Below are 23,531 nucleotides of genomic sequence, written 5' to 3'. Positions count from 1 at the left end.
TTTGCAGTGGTATGTAAAACATAACAGACAGATGAGTCTCTCATCTGTTTGTCAGGTACAAAACACCTGCATTCTTTACTTCTTTTATGCATTGTACATTCAGATTAAGTGCTCACTGGTTATCAGCTCTCTCACACACAGAGCCTGACTCTACAACTATCTGATTTTCTCAAAAGAGTCACGGACTGAGTTGACTGAGTGACTGGGTATGCCAGACTACACCACTGATGGTCACGAGAGCATGCCATGACTGCCTCAGATTCTCAAAAATCAAGTAAATGAGGTCTATGAAAAATTACACGAAAAGTCATGTATTGTAACATGGTTTTTACAAAGAGTAGATTTGCTTTTTAACATGGCGGTGCAAGGACAAGAATCTTCCTTTTAGTGTTAACAAAAACAAACTTGGTGAAATGCTTTAAAAAGCAGGAGGCAGACAGCAATCCCATGTACATCACATGGAATGGTTCAAATCTAAATTAGTTTTAAATTTCTTTTAGTATACATTACTGATGACTTGATGTGGGCACAACACCTCTTGATTTTTAGTAAGGCGGCTCACCAATGCCTCTGCTTCCTTAGCTGTCTGAGAATGCACTCCAACTTCTATAATTACAAACTGAACTCAGTGGTTGCATTAAAGCAGGTTGGCACCTGCTAAGCCTAGAATCACAATTGACTCAGTTCAGAATATTACTGGTAAACAGTTAATTTCTGACAAGGAAATACACCATACACCATTATTAAGGTAAAAAGAATTACTGAACCTCAGCCATCCTGAACACTCACCTTTATCCCTCCTCTGTTCTGGCAAATATAGAAGACCATTAGCAAAATTGCACCAATAGTGACAGGTTTCATCTTCAAGTCAAAAGATTACTCTATAACCACTTATACTGCCAACTGTGTGAGAATACCTTATGTTTAATATTTTCTCACTAGTCTATGGAAGACATGCAAGTAAGAATCCACTGTGCTATGTACACATCAGCTTCAACTTGAGTAAACATAAGTACATCAACAGAAAAACACAGACAAGTATTATTTTGGTGATGTGTTATCTCTGTAATATGCATTAAGTATTTGTTATAGAAGTGCATAATGCCTTAGTTTTAATTAAAATAAATAATACACTTGGGTCAAAGGGACAGTTACTGGAAAAGAGTTGATTTATCATTAAAGTAAGATGTTGTCATTGTAAGTGAGTTTTGCAGAAATGCTATTAAATATATACAGTACATATAATAAATACAATTTGTGATAAACATACCAAGACCAACATATCAGGATAAGTGAAACTGGAAAAATTAATAAAACTAAAGTTGATGGCTTACTTTTGTTGCACATTTTCCTCCTCTTAAAATTGAGGACTGTAATGTTTTTGGAGTTGGCAATTGTTAAATTAAGCTGCACTATGAGAGTCACCTCTGCATCCACCTTTCCTGAGCAGAAAAGATCCACCCGAAAAACTGCAAAATATAACACAGAAGTTAATCAGTTTAATTATTTAATGACATATTTTACAGTACTTGTTTCAGTAAATATAAAAAAGGGGATACAAAAACAAAATTACAAAATGAAAACTGGAAAATAGAAGCGAAGACAAACATAAAATATATTTTAAAACTGTAGCTAAGAAATAAGGAGTAAAAGACAGTTTAAACATAGCCTAGGAGAGAGACACAATAAAAAATAACTACTGTATTAAAAAAAAATGTGAAAATACTAAATACATAAATTGATTATAAACAATTATGTATATCATCTAAAGTCCCACTTAAGAAGACACAAATGGTGTTCCTCAGGAAAGAGTTTAATATACATAAACAAAACACCATATTTTAGAACTAGAAGATTCTAATATGTACAGTGGGATGCAAAAGTTTGGGCAACCTTGTTAATAGTCATTATTTTCCTGTATAAATCGTTGGTTGTTATGATAAAAAATGTCAGTTGAATATATCATATAGGAGACACACACAGTGATATTTGAGAAGTGAAATTAAGTTTATTGGATTTACAGAAAGTGTGCAATAATTGTTCAAACAAAATCAGGCAGGTACATAAATTTGGGCACCACAAAAAAGAAATGAAATCAATATTTAGTAGATCCGCCTTTTGCAGAAATTACAGCCTCTAAACGCTTCCTGTAGGTTTCAATGAGAGTCTGGATTGTGGTTGAAGGTATTTTGGACCATTCCTCTTTACAAAACATCTCTAGTTCATTCAGGTTTGATGGCTTCCGAGCATGGACAGCTCTCTTAAACTCACACCACAGATTTTCAATTATATTCAGGTCTGGGGACTAAGATGGCCATTCCAGAACGTTGTACTTGTTCCTCTGCATGAATGCCTTAGTGGATTTTGAGCAGTGTTTCAGGTCATTGTCTTGTTGAAAGATCCAGCCCCGGCGCAGCTTCAGCTTTGTCACCGATTCCTGTACATTGGTCTCCAGAATCTGCTGATACTGAGTGGAATCCATGCGTCCCTCAACTTTGACAAGATTTCCAGTCCCTGCACTGGCCACACAGCCCCACAGCATGATGGAACCACCACCATATTTTACTGGAGGCAACAGGTGTTTTTCTTGGAATGCTGTGTTCTTTTTCCTCCATGCATAACGCCCCTTGTTATGCCCAAATAACTCAATTTTAGTTTCATCAGTCCACAGCACCTTATTCCAAAATGAAGCTGGCTTGTCCAAATGTGCTTGAGCATACCTCAAGCGGCTCTGTTTGTGCTGTGGGCGGAGAAAAGGCTTCCTCTGCATCACTCTTGCATACAGCATCTCCTTGTGTAAAGTGCGCCGAATGGTTGAACGATGCACAGTGACTCCATCTGCTGCAAGATGATGTTGTAGGTCTTTGGTGCTGGTCTGTGGGTTGACTCTGTGTCGCTTCTGTCAATCCGAAATCTTTCTTGGTCTGCCACTTCGAGCCTTAACTTGAACTGAGCCTGTGGTCTTCCATTTCCTCAATATGTTCCTAACTGTGGAAACAGACAGCTTAAATCTCTGGGACAGCTTTCTGTATCCTTCCCCTAAATCAATGGTTTCCAAACTGTATTTTATCACGGCTCCCTTAAAAATATTTGATCATATGGCGCCTCTCTTCCATTTTATAAAATACTACAAACACAAAAATTTTTTGTACTAAAAAATTTATTAAGATAAACTCTTATACACAAGAAAAAACGAATAACAATATTTTATTATTGTCACTTAATGAGATGGATGTGCTTGCCTATTAGCGCAAAGTTTATCAAATCTCGGTGTCATTGATGAGATAGCTACACGAAGCTCCTTTTCTACAACCAAACGAGCACGATATTTCGATTTTATTGCAGCTAATGCAGAAAATCCTGTTTCGCATAAATAAGATGTTGCAAACGGCAGCAATACTTTTAAAGCTTTATTTGACAAAATATTATATTCACTCTTAATATCTAGCCAAAATTGAATCAGAGATACATTCTGAAATTTTTGTTATAAAGAAGTATCACAAGATTCGTCATCTTCTTCGTCGATAAATGGATTCTGTGTCCACGCATATTTTGTAAAATCAAGATCATAAAAATAATTCGAAAAATGAATTAACAAACCATCCAAGTGTTCAACAAATAGATTTTTGTTTGCTTCTATATTAACTTGGGCGCATAAATTTAAAAGTGGAAACATATCAAACCTATTTTTTTCCAAATTTGTCTTCCATATCTCCATTTTTTTAATGAATGCTTTCACTTTATCTTTTTGAATCAATAAATGCATTTGTGGCCCTTGCATCGGTTTATTCAAAACACTCAATTTTCCAAAAATTTCCACCAAATAGGTAAGTTTAATAATAAAATTATCATCCCTTAACATATTTGCATCCTCATTATGATTTTCTTTGAGAAAAATTGCAATTTCTTCTTTGAGTTCAAGTACCCTCTGAATCACTTTTGCACGAGATAGCCAGCGCACTTCACAATAATACAAAAGTGAGGTGTAAGCAGCTTCCATATCTTCACACAGCTTTCCAAAAAACCTAAATTTTAATGGACTGTTTTTTATGTAGTTTAGAACTTTCCTTACTTTTGTAAAAACGTAGTTAAGTTCCTCACTCATATTTTTTGATACGAGAGCTGCTCTGTGGAGCATGCAGTGCGTCCAGAGAACATCGGGTGTGTTCCTTTTAATTAGTGCTTGAAGGCCAGTTTTGTGTCCTGACATTGACTGTGCACCGCCTGCACAAAGCCCAATGCAATTATTCCACAATATGCCATTCTCATCAAAAAAATTGTGGATTATATTAAAAATTTCACTGGATGTGGCGTTTCCAGGAATGGGTTTGCAAAATAATATATCTTCAATTATATTATTCTCTTCAATATATCTAACATATGCAATTAAATGTGCGTCTTTAGCTACATCGGTTGCTTCATCTACTTGTAAGGAGAATTTTGAAGTGCGCATCTGAGAAACTAATTGATCGCAAAGATCGTCAGATATATCATCGATTCTTCTGCCAACAGTGTTATCAGCAAGCGGTATTTGTCGCAACCGTTTTGCATATGATTCGCCAAACAATGTTTTGACCATATCAATAGCTGCTGGCAAAACTAATGTTTCTCCTAATGTGTGTGGTTTTTTACACTTTGCAATTCTGTAAGATACTAAGTACGATGCTAGTAACGCATTTGATGGAATATGAACTATTTTTTTGAACGTTTGCTTTTGTTTAGTGAACTCATCCAATTTTATTTGAAAAAATTCTTGGGACTTGCCAATCTATTGAGAATGCATAGTTTAAATGTGGCGTTTTAATTTTCCGGTCTCATACTATCAGCAGCCAAAACTTTTGAACAAAACAAACACATTGGGTTTTTCCACATTATCAGTAATAACACTTGTAAATCCGAACGATAAATAAGACGAATCGTATTTTCTTGTCTTGGGAGTTCTTCCTTCCTGATTCCTACTACTTATAACAACATCAGATTCTTCATTATTAGAGGATTTTCTCTTATAACCAGTCAAGAACTTATCCATTTCTCTAAAAATATTAGGATAATTAATTTATTGTTCTTAAAAAAATTTAACTTAATTAAATTACTTACTATTGTGATAAGTGAGTAATTAGGTACGTCAAAATAAAATAAGAAACACAATCTAACACGGCTGAGCTAAACTGAAGTCGATATTGTCTCGATTTTTGGAGAGTTACTGGTCGGCCAAGTTACGTGTCATACCGCTGGTGGTTTATCCTTGCAATGAGTGGATATCGTAGGTAAGAAAGTGAGAAGTCCGTCAACGCGTCTGAATATTTACGCAGTAATACGCAGCCGCCAAATCTTTTCGCATATGCGCATAGACAATACAAGCCCTACGGCCTACGGTGCTGATATATTTCTGAACCGTACTGTTTGCTACGGGGTAAGGGTAGCATCAGCAGCATAGTAGTTAATATGTACCTATATGTTACGTATTGTATTAGCTGCACGTGCACTTTTTTGTCAATCCTGGCTAATATTCACGCCTCCCCTTAGACTAGTCCACGCCTCCTTAGGGAGGCGCGCCTCCCAGTTTGGAAAACGCTGCCCTAATCCATGATGGTGAACAATCTTCATCTTCAGGTCATTTGAGAGTTGTTTTGTGACCTCCATGTTGCTACTCTTCAGAGAAAATTAAAGGAGGATGGAAACTTACAATTGACCCCCTTAAACACTCTTTCTCATTATAGGATTCACCTGTGTATGTAGGTCAAGGGTCACTGAGCTTAACAAGCCAATTTGAGTTCCAATAATTAGTTCTAAAAGTTTTGGAATCAATAAAATGACAACGGTGCCCAAATTTATGCACCTGCCTGATTTTGTTTGAACAATTATTGCACACTTTCTGTAAATCCAATAAACTTCATTTCACTTCTCAAATATCACTGTGTGTGTCTCCAATTTTATATATTTAACTGACATTTTTTATCTTAACAAACAACGATTTATAAAGGAAAACAATGACAATTAACAAGGTTGCCCAACCTTTTGCATCCCACTGTATATATATTTTATATATATATATATATATATATATATATATATATATATATATATATATATATATATATATTATATATATATTTTATATTATATATAATTTAAAAATATATATACAGTACAGGCCAAAAGTTTGGACACATCTCCTCATTCAATGTGTTTTCTTTATTTTCATGACCATTTACATTGGTAGATTCTCACTGAAGGCATCAAAACTATGAATGAACACATGTGGAGTTATTACCTTAACAAAAAAAGGTGAAATAACTGAAAATATGTTTTATGTTCTAGTTTCTTCAAAATAGCCACCCTTTTCTCTGATTACTACTTTGCACAGTCTTGGCATTCATCTGGTTGAGCTTCAACAGGGTTATTTAGTGTAATTTCTCGCTTTATCATCGGGGTAGGGACCAGCAGTTGTGTTGTGCAGAAGTCAGGTTAGTTGGACGATCATTTATTTTTCAACAGGAAAATGACCCCAATCACACCTCCAGGCTGTGTAAGGGCTTCTTGACCAAGAAGGAGAGTGATGGAATGCTGTAAATGATCATGAAAATAAAGAAAACACATTGAATGAGGAGGTGTGTCCAAACTTTTGGCCTGTACTGTATGTATATATATATATATATATATATAAATACAGTATATATATATATATATATATATATATATATACAGTGTATATATATATATATATATATATATATATATATATATATATATATATATATATATATATATATATATATATATATATATATATATATGTGCATGCAGTGTGTCACATCTCAGATAAAGAGGAAGACGAGCTGTTTATTGATGCAGTAAGAAACGAATCGATGAATGAAACCTCTTATCTTTACAACGATTGACAAACACGGAATGTAACTTGAACACAACACATCGTACAAATACGACCCTGACTGAAAGAAATAATGATAATCAAATCCTTGATGACAGCAACACTCAATAACACTCACAAAAAAATTACTGTATATTGACAATCATGTTACGTTATTTTTAAAATGTTCCCTTTTCTTTTCATAACTTCTTTAACACACTACTTCTCCTCGAAGCTTGGTATTCTGCTAGTGTATATATATATATATATATATATATATATATATATATATATATATATATATATATAAACACATATATATATATATATAAACACATATATATATATACACATATATATATATAAACAACACATATATATATATATATATATACACATATAAACACATACACATATATATATATATATATATATATATATACACACATAGCTACATATATATATACACATATCTACATATATATATAATATATATTTTAGGGGTGGGACTCGATTAAAAAAATTTATCTAATTAATTAGAGGTTGTGTAATTAATCTTCATTAATCGAATGTAAGCACACATGAAAATTTGCCCCAAATCGCAAATGTTTTTTAATTTAAAAGGGTTTTAGTGGGCGATAGAATCAAATAATAGACATAGACAGGAATATTGTAAACTGAAGCTGTTTTAATTTCTGAAAAAAAAGCATTTAAACTGCATTTTATTTCAAAGCAGAAACAAAAATATGATCCCTGGCTAAAATTGGGCAGACTTAAAAAGAAAAAGTGGTATTTTAAATACTTTAAGAACATTTTCAGAATGTAATTGTCTTTAAATAATAATAACAAAAATTTCAACATTAAAGTGCAGTTTTTCTTCTTAAAAAAATAAGGCAGAAACATAAAAGGTAATTTGACCAGCCTCACCTTTAAACTGTGAGTAACCTCGGCCAAAATTATTTTGTACATTAGGCTAAAACAGTGTGATCATTGAACATTTTGTAATTAGATGTAATTAGAATTACTAACGGTCACAGAAGTCCAATGATCCCCAGTAAGAGCCACAAAGTCCGCTTTCTGTAATGCATCTAATTTTGCTTGCTTTTCAATGTCATAAAGCTGTTGAATTTTACTTGAAATATGCTAACTGTAGCACATTTTCTAACCCCCTATTTTCCACCACTGTTAGTGGCCTACAGTTCAAAGCAATGTATTTTGCGAGAGAATTTGTAAGTTTGACGTATGTTGACTTACTAATTTTGGTCCTGAAGCCAGTCATTTCATGAGGTGTGGGCTGCCGACACCTTTTGTTGGTACTCGAACCCGTACTGCTAGTGCTAACAGCATACACAGTTTCTGTGCTCGCTGTAACATGTTTTGCATTTAGATGGAACTGTAAGGTTGAAGTGCCTCAGTGGTTTGCAAACTCAAGGCTTTCGTCAGGTAGTCTTTTGAAATGAAATTTGCCTCCAATTAGTGCTAGCAACGCGCTTTCTTCCGACTTTTACATTATTGTAGCTCTGATGTGTGCATCAATGTAATCGATGTACCAGGAAATCATGCATTGACAAAAGTTCGCCTTGGCTTGGAATGCAAAGTGCGATTAAATGCGTTATTTTTTTTAACGCGTTATGGAGTACATGCATCGAAGCTTCTCAGCTGTGCTCATGTGATCTCGCGATGTCCACCACTTTATTTAATGTTAACTAAGACCCGGCACTTAAAAGTTTCTTGCTACAGCAATTTTAACTCCGCAACAAAGTGATCCAAAGTCTTGTTTATACCTCGTGTCTTCTCATTAAACTTGTATCTCGCGAATACCATACTCGTCGTAGGCATGACAAACGGCAGCGGGAGTGTGTCTATAAACTTAATTTAAACTTACGGTTCACACCGTGCTTTGTTTCCGCAGTTGTGTAATTCGGTTTTTGTTCAGCACTCTTTGGAACTGTTGCTTTTTGTCTGTGCACTGCGTCAGTTCACATAAGCCCCTCAGTGTACATGCATCGAAGGTTCCCAGCTGTGCTGGTGCCATCTCGTGCGATGTCCATGGCTGTATTTAATGTTAGCTAAGACCCGGCATTTAAAAATTTCTCTCACAGTTTCGCTGAGTTTGTGCCAAACACCACCCTGACCATCTCATCTTCGTCTGCAAAAGCACAGTCCTTCACCCGTGAATATTTAGCGGCAGTGTTTCTATTGGATTGCCGCTGACAGACAGCCTTATATGGGCAGGCACTAAATTACGAGAGTTACGCCTCCCACGGCCATCGAGCAGACGTCTATTATAGTATATGGACGAAAAAATAGGTTCCAGTTATGACCATTACGTGTAGAATTTCGAAATGAAACCTGCCCAACTTTTGTAAGTAAGCTGTAAGAATGAGCCTGCCAAATTTCAGCCTTCTACCTACACGGGAAGTTGGAGAATTAGTGATGAGTGAGTGAGTGAGGGCTTTGTCTTTTATTAGTATAGACTAGCAGAATACCCGCGCTTCGCAGCGGAGAAGTAGTGTGTTAAAGAAGGTACGAAAAAGAAAAGGAAAAATTTTAAAAATAACGTAACATGATTGTTAATGTAATTGTTTTGTCATTGATATGAGTGTTGTTTTCATATCTATCTATCTATATATATATCTATATATCTATATATCTATATATATATATATATATATATATATATATATATATATATATATATATATCTATATATCTATATATATATATATATACCCGCTTGGCAGCGGAGAAGTAGTGTGTTAAAGAAGTTATGAAAAAGAAAAGGAAACATTTTAAAAATAATGTAACATGATTGTCAAAGTAATTGTTTTGTGTATTTGGCGGCAGCGTCACAAAGTTATTTTAGATCTAGCTGCATCAGAAAATGTACCACGACGTCTGACACGCCTCCTTTTTACTGTTTTCTCACAGCTTGGATTGCTGCTGTCATATATATATACACACACACACACACACACACACACACACACATACATATACATATGTATATATATATATATACACATACATATCTTCATATCTACATATCTATATAAATATCTACATATACACATATATATATCTATACTAATAAAGGGCAAAGCCCTCACTCACTCACTCACTCACTCACTCACTCACTCATCATTAATTCTCCAACTTGCCGTGTAGGTAAAAGGCTGAAATTTGGCAGGTTTATTCCTTACAGCTTACTTACAAAAGTTGGGCAGGTTTCATTTCGAAATTCTACGCATAAGGGTCATAACTGGAAGCTATTTTTCCCCATATAATGTAATGGAGTCTTGAGTTGGAGATGGCCGTGGGGGACGGAGTTTCGTGTGACATCATCACGCCTCCTACGTAAGTACGTAGAGAACAAGGAAGAACTCCAAGCACAAAACGCCATTTCACAATTGAGAAGGCAGAAAAACATTATGAAGCAAATGATGCATATGCGGAAACAAAGCACGGCGTGAACCGTAAGTTTATATTAAATTAAGTTCATAGACAGGCTGCCACTAGCGTTTGTAATTTAGTGCCTGCCCATATAAGGCCGTCCATCAGTACAAACACTACCGGTAAATGTTCATGGGTGAAGGACTGTGCTTATGCAGAGGAAGATGAGATGGTCAGGGTGGTGTTTGGCACAAACTCATTGAAACTGCGAGAGAAACTTTTAAGTGCTGGGTCTTAGCTGACATTACACGAGATGGCACCAGCACAGCTGGGAACCTTCGATGCAAGAACACCAAGCGGCTCACGTGAACTGACGCAATGCGCAGACAAAAGCAACAGTTCCAAAGAGTGCTGAGCAAAAACCGATTACACAATTGAGAAGGCAGCAAAAAAATATGAAGCGTCTTATACATACAATCATATTCATAAGTGCAGCTACTGCGGAAACAAAGCACACGGTGGAAAAATTGAATATCCTGCTAAAGGAAGACAGTGTAAAAAAAAAAAAAAAACCCGTGCATGCAGTTTGTCACATCACAGATAAAAAGGAAGACGAGCTGTTTATTGATGCAGTAAGGAACTAATCGATGAATGAAACCTCTTATCTTTACAACGATTGACAAACACGGAATGTAACTTGAACACATCCTACAAATACGAGCCTGATTGAAAGAAATAATGATAATCAAATCCTTGATGACAGCAACATTCAATAACACTCACAAAACAATTACTGTATATTGACAATCATGTTACGTTATTTTTAAAATGTTCCCTTTTCTTTTTCATAACTTCTACTTCTCCACTGCGGTACACGGGTATATATATAAATCTATACTAATATAAAAGATCAATCAATCAATCAATCAATCAATCACTCACTCACTCACTCACTCACTCACTCACTCACTCACTCACTCACTCACTCACTCACTCACTCACTCAATTCACTCCAACTTCCCACTGTGGGTGGAAGGCTGAAATTTGGCAGGTTCACTCACTCCTTACAGCTTCCTTACAAAAGTTGGGCAGGTTTTATATCTTACAGCTTCCTTACAAAAGTTGGGCAGGTTTTATATCGAAATTCTACGCGTAATGGTCATAACTGGAAGCAGTTTTCTCCATTTACTGTAATGGAGATGAGCTTCAACGCCGTGGGGGCGGAGTTTCGTGTGACATCATCACGCCTCCCACGTAATCACGCAGTACATAGAAAACCAGGAAGACCTCAAAAAAGCGCTCAAGAAAACATGCATTATATAATTGAGAAGGCAGCGAAACAATAAGAAGCGAGCGAGTCACATATACAACCATATTCATGAGTTCTGCTACTTCGGAAACAAAGCACGATATAAACCTACACTTTAAATTAAGTTCATAGACAGGCTGCCGCTGGCGTTTGTAATTTAGTGCCTGCCCATATAAGGCCGTCCGTCAGTGGCAATCCAATAGCAAACTGCCACGGATAAATATTCACGGCTGAAGGACTGTGCTTATGGAGAGGAAGATGAGATGGTCAGGGTGGTGTTTGACACAAACTCAGCGAAACTGCGAGAGAAAGTTTTAAGTGCCAGGACTAAGGTAACATTAAATAAAGCCATGGACATAGCACGAGATGGCACCAGCACAGCTGGGAACCTTCGATGCAAGAACACCGAGTGGCTCACGTGAACTGATGCAGTGCACAGATAAAAAGCAACAGTTCCAAAGAGCGCTGAACAAAAACCGAATTACACAATTGAAAAGGCAGCAAAAAATATGAAGCGTCTGATAAGCATATTCATAAATGCAGCTACTGTGGAAACAAAGCACACGGTGGAAAAACTCAATGTCCCGCTAAAGGAAGACAGTGTAAAAAAACCCGTGCATGCAGTGTGTCAGGTCTCAGATAAAGAAGAAGACGAGCTGTTTATTGATGCAGTAAGAAACGAATCGATGAATGAAACCTGTCATCTTTACAACGATTGACAAACACGGAATGTAACTTGAACACAACACATCCTACAAATACGAACCTGATTGAAAGAAATAATGATAATCAAATCCTTGATAACAGCAACACTCAGTAACACTCACAAAACAAATACTGTATATTGACAGTCATGTTACATTATTTTTAAAATGTTCCCTTTTCTTTTTTTTCCTTTTTTAACACACTACTTCTCCGCTGCGATACGCGGGTATATATATATGTATATATATATATCCCGCTCTACATACTCGAATAATGGATACTTTATTCGCCATCAATGATTGTTTTGGTAAAGCCATACTCAGTGTATTCATTAGATGAACGGTAAAAAAGTAAGAGCGAGGGGAGGATGACTCATTGAGGTATGCAGGCTGTAGTGCGCGTCAACTCTATCTGAATTGCGCGATCACATTTGAAAAAATATATCTTTTCAAGTTCTATTTAGTCCATATGTGTCAAACTCAAGGGCAGCGGGCCACAGCCGCCCGGTGTAATTATATCCGCCCGAGATCATTTTATATACTGTATTATTGTTATTAAAGCCGGGTATATGAAGCGCTGGTAACACAATAAACTACAGATCCCATAATCCAGCGCTTCAGCTGCCTTGCCGAACACTTACCGCTTAGTAGAGTTATTGCGCACTGAGTTTGCACGGCGCTTTGGTGACTTTGAAGAACAAAAAAAGTCCGTCTACATGCGGCTCGAACCTTGTGCATGTTTGGTAGCACATATCTGTGTGAGAAGCTCTTCTCAGTGATAAAGACTAACAAAACAGCACACAGGAGTCGCCTCACTGATGAGCACCTGCAATCCATCCTGAGAATCTCCACAACACAGAACCTCACACCAAACAGAAACGAACTTGTGGCCAAAAAGATGCCAGGCGCCCAGCTCTAAAATGACATATGAGCAAAGACAACTGAATGATTTGATTTGTTATTGCACGTAAGAGCGGGAGTCAACCGTTTTAACAAACAGCGTATTGCACTGATACGAAATACAGTAGCTGTGTGTGTATATATGTAGATATGTATGTATATGTATATATATGTTTATATATGTGTGTGTGTATGTATGTATATATATATATGTATATATATTTATGTTGTGTGTATATGTGTATATATATATATATATATGATAACAACACTCATCACTCACAACAGTGACAAAACAATTACATTGACAATCAGGTTACGTTATTTTCAAAATGTTTCCTTTTCTTTTCATTGCTTCTTTAACACACTACTTCTCCATGGCTGGTATTTTGCTAGTGTATATATATACCCCGATCTACAATACATACTTTAGCATAGACAAGCCACACGCTGTGGCGCAATTGTAGAGTCTTCGCCTCTAACGCCGACATTCGAGGTTCAATTCCCGAGAGGGGGTGTACTGACTATGTACACGCGCTACCTGATTCATTTTACCTTCGCATCTCCTTGGTTTGGGACGTATGAAAAAATATTAGGTTAACGCAGAATCATGTTACGTTATTTTTAAAATTTTCCCTTTCTTAGCACAAGCACAGCTGAGAAGCTTCGATGCATGTACTCCATAACACGCTAAAAATAACGCATTTAATCACACTTTCAATTCCAAGCAAACGGGAACTTTTGTCAATGCATGATTTCCTGGTACATCCATTACACTGATGCACACATCACAGCTACAAAATGTTACAGTCGGAATAAAGCGTTCCTACGACTGATCATTTCGACTTCCCGCGAAGCCTTGATAAAAGCATGGTTTTGTGCACACTGAAAAGCAAGCAAAATTAGATGCATTACAGAAAGCGGACTTTGTGGCTCTTACTGGGGATCATTGGACTTCCGTGACCGTTAGTAATTCTAAATACATCTAATTACAAAATGTTCAATGATCACACTGTTTTAGCCTAATGTACAAAATAATTTTGGCTAATGTTACTCAGAGTTTAAAGAGTAAGCTGGTCAAATTACCTTTTATGTTTCTGACTTATTTTTTAAGAAGAAAACTGCACTTTATGTTGAAATTTTGGTTATTATTATTTAAAGACAATACTATTCTGAAAAAAATGTACTTAAAGTACTTAAACTACCACTTTATTTTTAAGTCTGCCCAATTTTAACCAGGGATGATATTTTTGTTTCTGTTTTGAATTCAAATGCAGTTTAAAAGCTTTTTTCAGAAATTAAAACAGCTTCAGTTTACAATATTCATGTCCATGTCTATTATTTGATTCTGTAGCCCACTAAAACCGTTTTAAATTAAAAAAAATTTGCGATTTGGGGCAAATTTACGTGTGCGATTACATACGATTAATCAAGATTAATTCTTACACAGCCTCTAATTAATTGGATTAATTTTTTAATCGAGTCCCACCTAATATATATATATGTAGATATATATATGTAGATTTGTATATATATATATATATATATATATATGTTTATATGTATATATATGTTTATATATGCGTCTGTGTGTGTATATATATATTAATATATATATATATATATGCCAGCAACACTCATGACAATGACAAAACAATTACATTGTCAATCATGTTACGTTATTATTAAAATGTTTCCTTTTCTTTTTACTTCTCCTGCCAATCGCAGGTTTTTGCTATATATATATATATATATATAATATAAATAGATAGATATGACAACAACACTCATATCAATGACAAAACAATTACATTAACAATCATCTTACGTTATTTTTAAAATGTTTGCTTTTCTTTTCATAACTTCTTTAACACACTACTTCTCGCTGGCTGGTATTCTGCTAGTATATATATATATATATATATATATATATATATATATATATATATATATACACATACATACATATATACACATACATATACTTGTGTGTATAGCTTTTATATATGTGTGTGTATAGCTTTGGTCACTGAGTGCAAGTGAAAAATAATAAAATATAGTCTATAAGTTATTAAACAGTAAAACATTAACGTTTTAAGAAGTACAGGTACATTGAGCACTACTGGAGTGGTTGCGGGTAAACTACATTTTAAAGACTGTGTAACACAACAGGTAAGTAACTAACAGCAGCTAAAATGTATATGGATTATCTCTCGGTAGTAGATCCCTTTTGAAAGGCGCTACATGACGGCTGTGGTATAGAAATTACATTTTCTATGTGAACGTTCAAATTTGTGCCTCTGGTAATGTGCCTTACCGGCATTTAAAGAAAATTAGTTTTGTGTCCTCTGCAGTGTTAAGCGAGAAAGGCTTTGGTTTGGGATCAAAGGAAAAAAGGTGTAAAGAAAGGAAAGTTGCCTTTTCTTTTATATAGTATAGAGAGATGTGTTCGCTGACGCTATGATCGGCTTTTGGGGACAGTCGCGTGGGTCTTGTGTAGACTGGTGAGACATCCCTGCCATTAATCGGCTGTGATGGCACTGTCAGTCCTCCACTGTGCGTGTCTTCATAATCCGGGTGAGGACCTCATAATCGATATCGTGCAAAAGAAAGTGTGAATCGCCTTAATATTATTTTGCCGTGGTGTAGAAAAGGGGTCCCGTGTTTGCACTTGTCTGGGCTATAGCGCAGGGGGAGGATGAAAAAAATTAAAAGTGCTCACTTTGACTTAAGGCAGAAGCGCAGTCAGCGCCTCAAAGGCCGGCACAGCTATGCACGCGCTGGCTGCTCGACTTTTGTTGGGCAGGAGACCACAGTTTTGCAGAATCGCTCATGATATCAAAAGTCTCAGCGATCTTTGGAGGTCATTAATATATTATATGATATATATATATATATATATATATATATATATATATATATATATATATCAAAATACCCGCACCTCGCAGCGGAGAAGTAGTGTGTTAAAGAAGTAATGAAAAAGAAAAGGAAACATTTTAATAATAATGTACCATGATTGACATTGTCATGAGTGTTGCTGTCATATATATGCCTGCCTAAATAAGTCACCCTCGCTTTGCTCTTACTTTTTTACCGTTCATTTAATCATGGCTAGTGGCGGAAAAATTATAAAATGGAAGGAGGATGGCTTTACCAAAACAATTATTGATGGCGAATCGATTATTTATAAAGCTTGAATTGGTGATCTGTTTTTCTGTGTTAACCTCATATATTTTCATACTTCTTCTCAAACTAAGGTGGTGCGAGGGTAAAATGAATCGGGATGCGCTGATCAATGTAATCTGCTTGTAATGCAAAGTGTGATTAAATGCATTATTTTTAACGCGTTATGGAGCACATGCATCGAAGCTTCTCAGCTGTGCTTGTGCTAAGAAAAGGAAAGTTTTTAAAAATAACGTAACACGATTGTCAATGTGACCTTTTGTAAGTAGTGCCTGGAGGATTCAGTGTGTAGAAAATCTAGAGACAGCGTGTGTATTAACTTGTGGATTTTTCTGTGAGTATTTGGTGGCAGTCTGACGAAGTTGCTTCGGAAGACGGCGTTAGCCGCGGAGCTCAGCTCAGAGCGAAATTAGATGAATGGGAGGGATATGATGACGTGACTCCCCACCCGCCTTAACTGTCAATCCCCACAAACACAGTCTCGGAATTTGCATAAGCACACCCCTTCACCTACAATTTTAACTTAGTTACAAAGTGATCAAAACTCTCGTTTATATCCTCGCCCTCTCATTAAACTTGTATCCCGCATTACCTGTGGGCATGTGAAACGCCAGCGGTAGCCTGTCTATGAACTTAATTTAAAGTTTAGGTTTACACCTTGCTTTCTTTCCGAGGTAGCATCACTCATGAATATGGTAGTATATGTCACTCGCTGGCTTCTTATTGTTTCGCTGCCTTCTCAATTATATAATGCATGTTTTCTTAAGCGCTTTTTGAAGGTCTTCCTGGTTTTCTACGCACTGCGTTGACAGTCAGTTCACGTGATTACGTGGGAGGCGTGATGATGTCACACGAAACTCCGCCCCCCCACGTCATTCCAGCTCAACTTCATTACAGTTAATGGAGAAAAATACCTTCCAGTTATGACCATTAGGTAGAATTTCGAAATGAAACCTGCCCAACTTTTGTAAGTAAGCTGTAAGGAATGAGCCTGCCAAATTTCAGCCTTCTACCTACACGGGAAGTTGGAGAATTAGTGATGAGTGAGTGAGTGAGTGAGGGCTTTGCCTTTTATTAGTATAGATTATCGGGAAGTTTAAAATAAAAATTTTTGTTTTGATTTACGACCAACATCTTCCGTTACGACCCAAATGTGGTCATGTGTATCCGCTTGCGCGATTGTAAACAAACAACCGAGAGCGTTAGTAGCGTCAGTTGGAGCCCAGATACATATGTTTGTGGATGTAATTTCAGTCATTGCAGTGATTTACCTATATATATAATTCACTAAGACCATGCAAGCAAGACACATAATTGCTAAGGAAGGAAGAGAAAGTAAAGAAAGCGATCACAATCAAAACGAAGATGGAAATTGTATGGAAATATGAGAGTGCTGTTCGTGTGAAATCCACCATCTCAACAATTTTACAAAGAAAAGATTTGCATAAGGAGGCTCCTTCTAAACAATAACCACCTTTCGTTTCATTCTCCTCCTCCTGCCTTCCTGCAGCCCAAAGATGTCAAATTAAATGGTGAGTACAGTATGAAATTGTTGTTTCTAGAATAGAATAGAATGCCTTTTATTGTCACTATACACATCTATAATGAAAAAAGCAGCTCCTTCAGTGCAGAAAAAAAGTTCTGTATAGGGCTTGTATGGTTATTTTTTTAGCCTTAGCATAACGGCGGATCTGCGGCCCTGCTTCTGCTTTCTTTCCCTCCTCCGTCTGCGTCGTCTCCTAGACCCGACAACAATCCACGGAGAGCCCGCTGGTCTCGCTATGTTGTCTGGGATGTTGTGCGTGTGATGAAAAACAGTCGAAACAGATGTCTGGCTCTGGACACCGATGTCTGTACGGTTTTGAAGGGTGTAGCGGATGTTCACCGAACCGATCGTGCACAAACAAGGAAAAAAAAAAAAAGTACAAAAACAACAAAAAAGTGCACTGAAAAGGAGAGCCCTGAGCCGCTGTGACCATGCGCGCCGCCATGCTCCTAGCTTAATCTAGCCTACTTCTGGTAGGCTAGGCACTTTTTATAACTTTTTGGTTAGTACATTAGAAAAATTATTGGTGTTTGGGTAAATTACGCACATTATACAGCCCTTTTTTATTATGAAAAGGTTAAGTAAGTGTTGCAGTGGGAGGTTCAGAACGCATTATGGATTAGCCTTCGCGAACGAATTAAGTTCATAAGTCAAGGGTCCACTGTATTGCGTATTTAAGTTTATAACGAGTCTCCAGAAATCCACCCGCCAATGTACCGTATTTGCGTATATAGTTTCAACACAAAGGTTTCATTTTACCAAACTTCTCCGCAATCACTTCCTGGTTTCCATCAAAAATGCCGGCAGTCTCAAATTCTTGCCGACAAACATGATAAATATACCTGAAGAGGCACTTTTAAGGAAATGTAGAAAGTTTTGCTTGGAGAAGGGGGTCGGCTCAAATACCGGTCATCGGCAAATACAAGTAATTTAGTAGATAGAGAAGGGGATCGGCTAATATACCGAGTCGGCTTATATTCCGGGATCTACGGTATGGGACAGGGTTATACAGGGTTACGTAGTTTGCTTAGTGCTGATTACTTAGAAGTGTAACACTCAGCAGACTGAGGTGCATTGGTTTATTTGTACCTGAAGTGCTGCTTTTGCTTCTGTGTATCTTCAGACTGGAATTAAAATCAATTCTCACCTTTCATATTCCCATTATACAATTAATTGGTTCCTTTCCATGTTCTTACTTATTAACATAATTTCATCATTTTACCCCGTTTTAAGTAATATTAACAGCTAGATAGGGAACTGTTTTCAGTTGCAATTCTCCTTTCATAGGGAAATGTTGATAGTGATAAAAAAACTCACAAAAACTAGCAAACATCTGCATGTAATAATAAAGTAAAGAAATCTAACAAAAACAAATTCAGATTAGTTATTACATATAAGATGCACAGAGATGAATGCAACACTACATGCATCAAACAACAGAGGTGTTCCGTAACGGTCATGACAGACATCAGAACTTCCACTAACTGGTTTGGCTAAGCTCACATCTGAGCAGCAAGAGATGCAATTAATCATGTACCAGATTCAGGCTTTTCATGAGTATAATGTGTCAATGTAAACCCTACATTTTTTGAAAGGTTCCTTTCTATAGTACAGTATTCCTAATCTTGTATTTATAATTGATGTTCTGTTAGCGCATGTTTGGCACTTTGCACTTTATGTTAAACTGCATTTTTTCAAGTGTTTGTCCCAGGTCTGTTAATTAACTATGACGGAATCTACACCATTAACATAAATTGGGAAAAATAATGGTCCAAGGACAGATCGTTGAGGGACTCCACTGATGACCTCACACTACATAGAAAACTCACTAATTATTTTTACCTTATTTCCTCATGGTTAACTGACTTGAGATCCAATTTTGAGGCTGCCTCGGCTGTCAATGTATTTAGTTTCAAAATTAATCTTCAGTATGGGACTGTGTCACAGGCTTCTTGAAAGGGTTGGTTTGAACAGATCTTCCTCTCATAAACCTGTCCTGGTCTAATAAAAAATTAACTACTAAATTAGTACTTTCACCCAATAATTGTTTTTGTAAAACCTCATTTCTTTAAATATTACATTTATTACACATTTCAGGTATTCAGCTAATAACACTTCGGCCTCACAATTTTCTACTTCAATTTCCAACTTCTGTCAAATTTAAATATCACAGTTAATAACAGCTAAGAAGTACTGATTGGCTTATACAGCTGCTACTCGAAAGAATTTGGTTCACTCATTATTATCTGTAAACTTCCCTTGCCTCAATCCAGTTTATGCTTGGCTGATACTAGATCTGTGCTGTCTACATTCATCTAGAATATTAAGACACATAAACTAAAAAGGTTTCTCTTATTTGCCCCAGAGTTAAGCTCTGCCAAACATATGTAACTCTTTCACTGGGTCTTTACCCAAAGCCTTAATAAAAAATCCAGGTTTAGCTCTTCTTGCAAACCCTCATGGTTTCCTTTGGAAAGTGTTAAAGTGACCCAAAATAAAGGATTCTTTTAATTGACATAAACCACAGATATGCAAAATTTACTTTGGGAAAATTAAGACATTTGCTCTTCAGATGTAGCACTGCACTGCACAGAGATACTCAAAATGAGGTTCTATAATTTTGTCCTTGATATTTTCATTTAAACTGTGTAACATCAAACACTTTCATATTCAAAAACCCTAATTTTCAGTTTACTGAATTTAGTAGATGCACAGGTTGCACTCAACTCCTGTAAATACTTTGTGATGAAGCTCCTTATTGATGAATCATATCATATAAAGAATGCTTCCCCCTATGTCAGACAAATATTTATTAATAAATGCTGGAGTGTCCATTCTGTTTATTCTTTGGGCATTTTTACCACTTTATAAGTCCCTGTTTTTAAATCTAAGGTTTCAGAATTAATATATGATATACCTTACTAATTTTCTGTAACATCTCTTTCTTTTTTTCTTTTAGTTTCTTGCTTGCAGGGCACGGAAACAAAGTAAACAGAGGAAGGGCCAACAAAGAGTTTTAAGCCCCATTCACATCTAAACATTTTCTAGCATAATAACATTAGACCAAAATGCTCCTAAAGTGATTGTAAAGTTAATTTTCATTATTTTCAAAGACATTATAAATATTTAACTGCTTTAGCAGTGTGTGGTTTAGAAAACTCTTCTCCGCAGTAGTTTTCAAGAAGTTTCAGCCACACCCGTTCCACTGAAATGAATAGGAACTCTCATTAAATGCTGTTTAAAAAAATGTACAATTTTTACAATGCCTGTTACTGTGAGATGAGCTTTTAAATTACACAAGGATAAAAGACAAGTCTTTATTCACCTGGTCAAGCAGTACCCGGGTCTTACTGTTGGTTTTTTTTTTTTTTGCAATGTACTAAAAGAAACTGGGCCTAGGACAACATTGCCACAGAAGTGAGAGAGACTTGACAGGCTTTGACCCTCACTCATGGTTGATCTTAAAGATATTGCCAGTTATGCACGGTTACTTTATTTGTGCCTTGTGCAGCTGTTTTCTGTTAATGGTCATGTACTTTAGTTTTGATTGTTCTGCCAAGTTCATCAGAGAGTCTAAAAATGTCCTTTGCTCTAGAATCAGATTAATTCAATATCTGTGCTGATGACACCTTTTATCCAGTACTGTGATTGCCAGAATTGAAAGCCAAAGAAGAAATTCTGGAAACACAACCACCACCTTCAGGCAACATCTTGCCTGAAGAAGGGGTCTGAATTGCCTTGAAAGCTTGCATATTGTAATCTTTTTAGTTAGCCAATAAAAGGTGTCATTTTGCTTGTGTTTTCTCTACATTCATAATGGGTAACACGGTACAACACCCTAGTACTACTAACAATTTGTTTTAAAAAAATGAAGAAAAATCATCATAAAAATATCAAGACTTTGAAGGACCACTGCCATTATCACTACCAGTGTGAGTGCCTCATAAATACCAAAGAACAAATAAACATATTAGTTTAAGTATTATTAAAAATGTGTAATAGGAAAAACAATGGATATCACAATACCTGAATTTTAGTATTCAATATTAATACCAGTAAAATTTTACACCACTCAATACTTATTTGACAGCATTATTTAAAACAAAAATCCCATTCAGCTGCTGAATCCATTCAGAACTTTTTAAAAGTACTTCCATCATTCAACTGAACAATATTCCACCATTTTCTGCAATAGAACATGAAATGTATAAACAACTGACAGTAACAACAGCTTTAAAATAATGATATATTCATCAAGTAATTACACAACTATCATTTAATAACTAATATTGGCATCATAAGTTGAAAAATATAATGCAGGGCATGAATTTTAATGTGATATTCTTACCATTATAAAAAGACAAAATTTTAAGTGTTCCACACATATAAAATTGTAATACCACAAATGCAACTGTTTAATTTTAGTTCACAAATAACTCTGGTTCAATAGCAAATTTAAATATTTTCAAATTTATCCAACTAAATATTATTTTTAGAAAATGATACATCATTACAAAAATTAGTCAAAATATATTTTAGACAGCAAATATGGGTAGTATTAAGAATGCATAACAGTCTTATACATAGACCACAGGAAATGATTTTCAGTATACATTTTTAAAAGTTGAAGTAGAAATTGTTTAAATACTAGATTCCATTAAATACTGTAAAACAAAAACTATACATCACAGTAAAGGACTATGCATCATTTCACTTTTTCAAATGAAAGCGAACAGCAATAGTTTTTAAGTGATACAAATTAATTTATCTATAGAATATAGTGGCAAAACATGTCTTCAAATAACTACATTAGTCAGCAGCAGCAGGAATACAAATTCTACAGTGGTATAAACTGAGGAGAAAAGTATTTGTATATATGTCCTGTTAGTCAAGAAGAGCAATTTTTACCTGAAAGTGTGCGAGGAACTTCCCCTTGCATTGAGATATTGGTCTGAGGTATATCCATGGCAAGGGAGTTGTCCACCTGGAAGCTGATTTTATACTCCACCTAGGAGAAATTTGCAGATGTGTTTATATACTGCTGCCCATAAGATCATACTTTAGTGCACAACAGACTAACTGACTCAAAAGGAGACACTGTTGTCATTTGGTTTATGATTTTTCCATATGCACTGAGCCAGCACAACTTAAGGATTTAAATGTGTGCTCCTTCACTATCTGTCACTAAAAAAAAAAAAAATACAAATAGGGCATTATTACACAAGTATACGAAAATAAGCCAAGAGGCAACAAATGGCAGTTATCATTATCAGTACACACAGCCACAAGATTTAGACGAATAAGAACATTAGCTTTACTAGCATCTAATATTTCAAAATTCAGCAGAATCCCTATAATGACTAGAATTCAAAAAACATTTATATCTAACAATAAAATGTTCTTAAATCTCTTGACCTTTGAGTATCTGAACCTAAAGCCTAACGGAAACAAATGAAACTTTGGAAGCGGGTGGCTACTGTAGGACAAACTCTAATCAGCCTTCTTTTTAACAAGTTTATGATAATACCAATTTGTTCTGTGCTTAGATCAAAGGTTAACTATTCATTGGCTACTCCTACATATTTGTAGATATTACTAGATGATGCTCCACCATGTCCGTAC

At 35.8% G+C, this 23,531-nt stretch overlaps 1 protein-coding gene across 2 annotated transcripts in view; it reads right to left on the bottom strand.

The window, feature by feature from the left end:
* Positions 1 to 23,531, bottom strand: part of ryk (receptor like tyrosine kinase) — a 216,293-nt gene that overhangs the window by 79,867 nt on the left and 112,895 nt on the right. For both annotated transcript variants that reach the window (XM_039762357.1, XM_039762358.1), the window contains exons 3-4: positions 22,818 to 22,917; positions 1,335 to 1,469 (exon numbers count right to left, since the gene is read on the bottom strand). In XM_039762357.1, the coding sequence (XP_039618291.1) occupies positions 1,335 to 1,469; positions 22,818 to 22,917 (235 nt within the window). The remainder of the gene's footprint in view (positions 1 to 1,334; positions 1,470 to 22,817; positions 22,918 to 23,531) is intronic.

This window comes from Polypterus senegalus, chromosome 1 (genome assembly GCF_016835505.1).
Source record: "Polypterus senegalus isolate Bchr_013 chromosome 1, ASM1683550v1, whole genome shotgun sequence".
In the NCBI taxonomy this organism is placed as follows: Eukaryota; Metazoa; Chordata; class Cladistia; order Polypteriformes; family Polypteridae; genus Polypterus; species Polypterus senegalus.
Note: the sequence above shows the minus strand (reverse complement) of the source record. Positions and strands in the feature narration are given on the sequence as shown.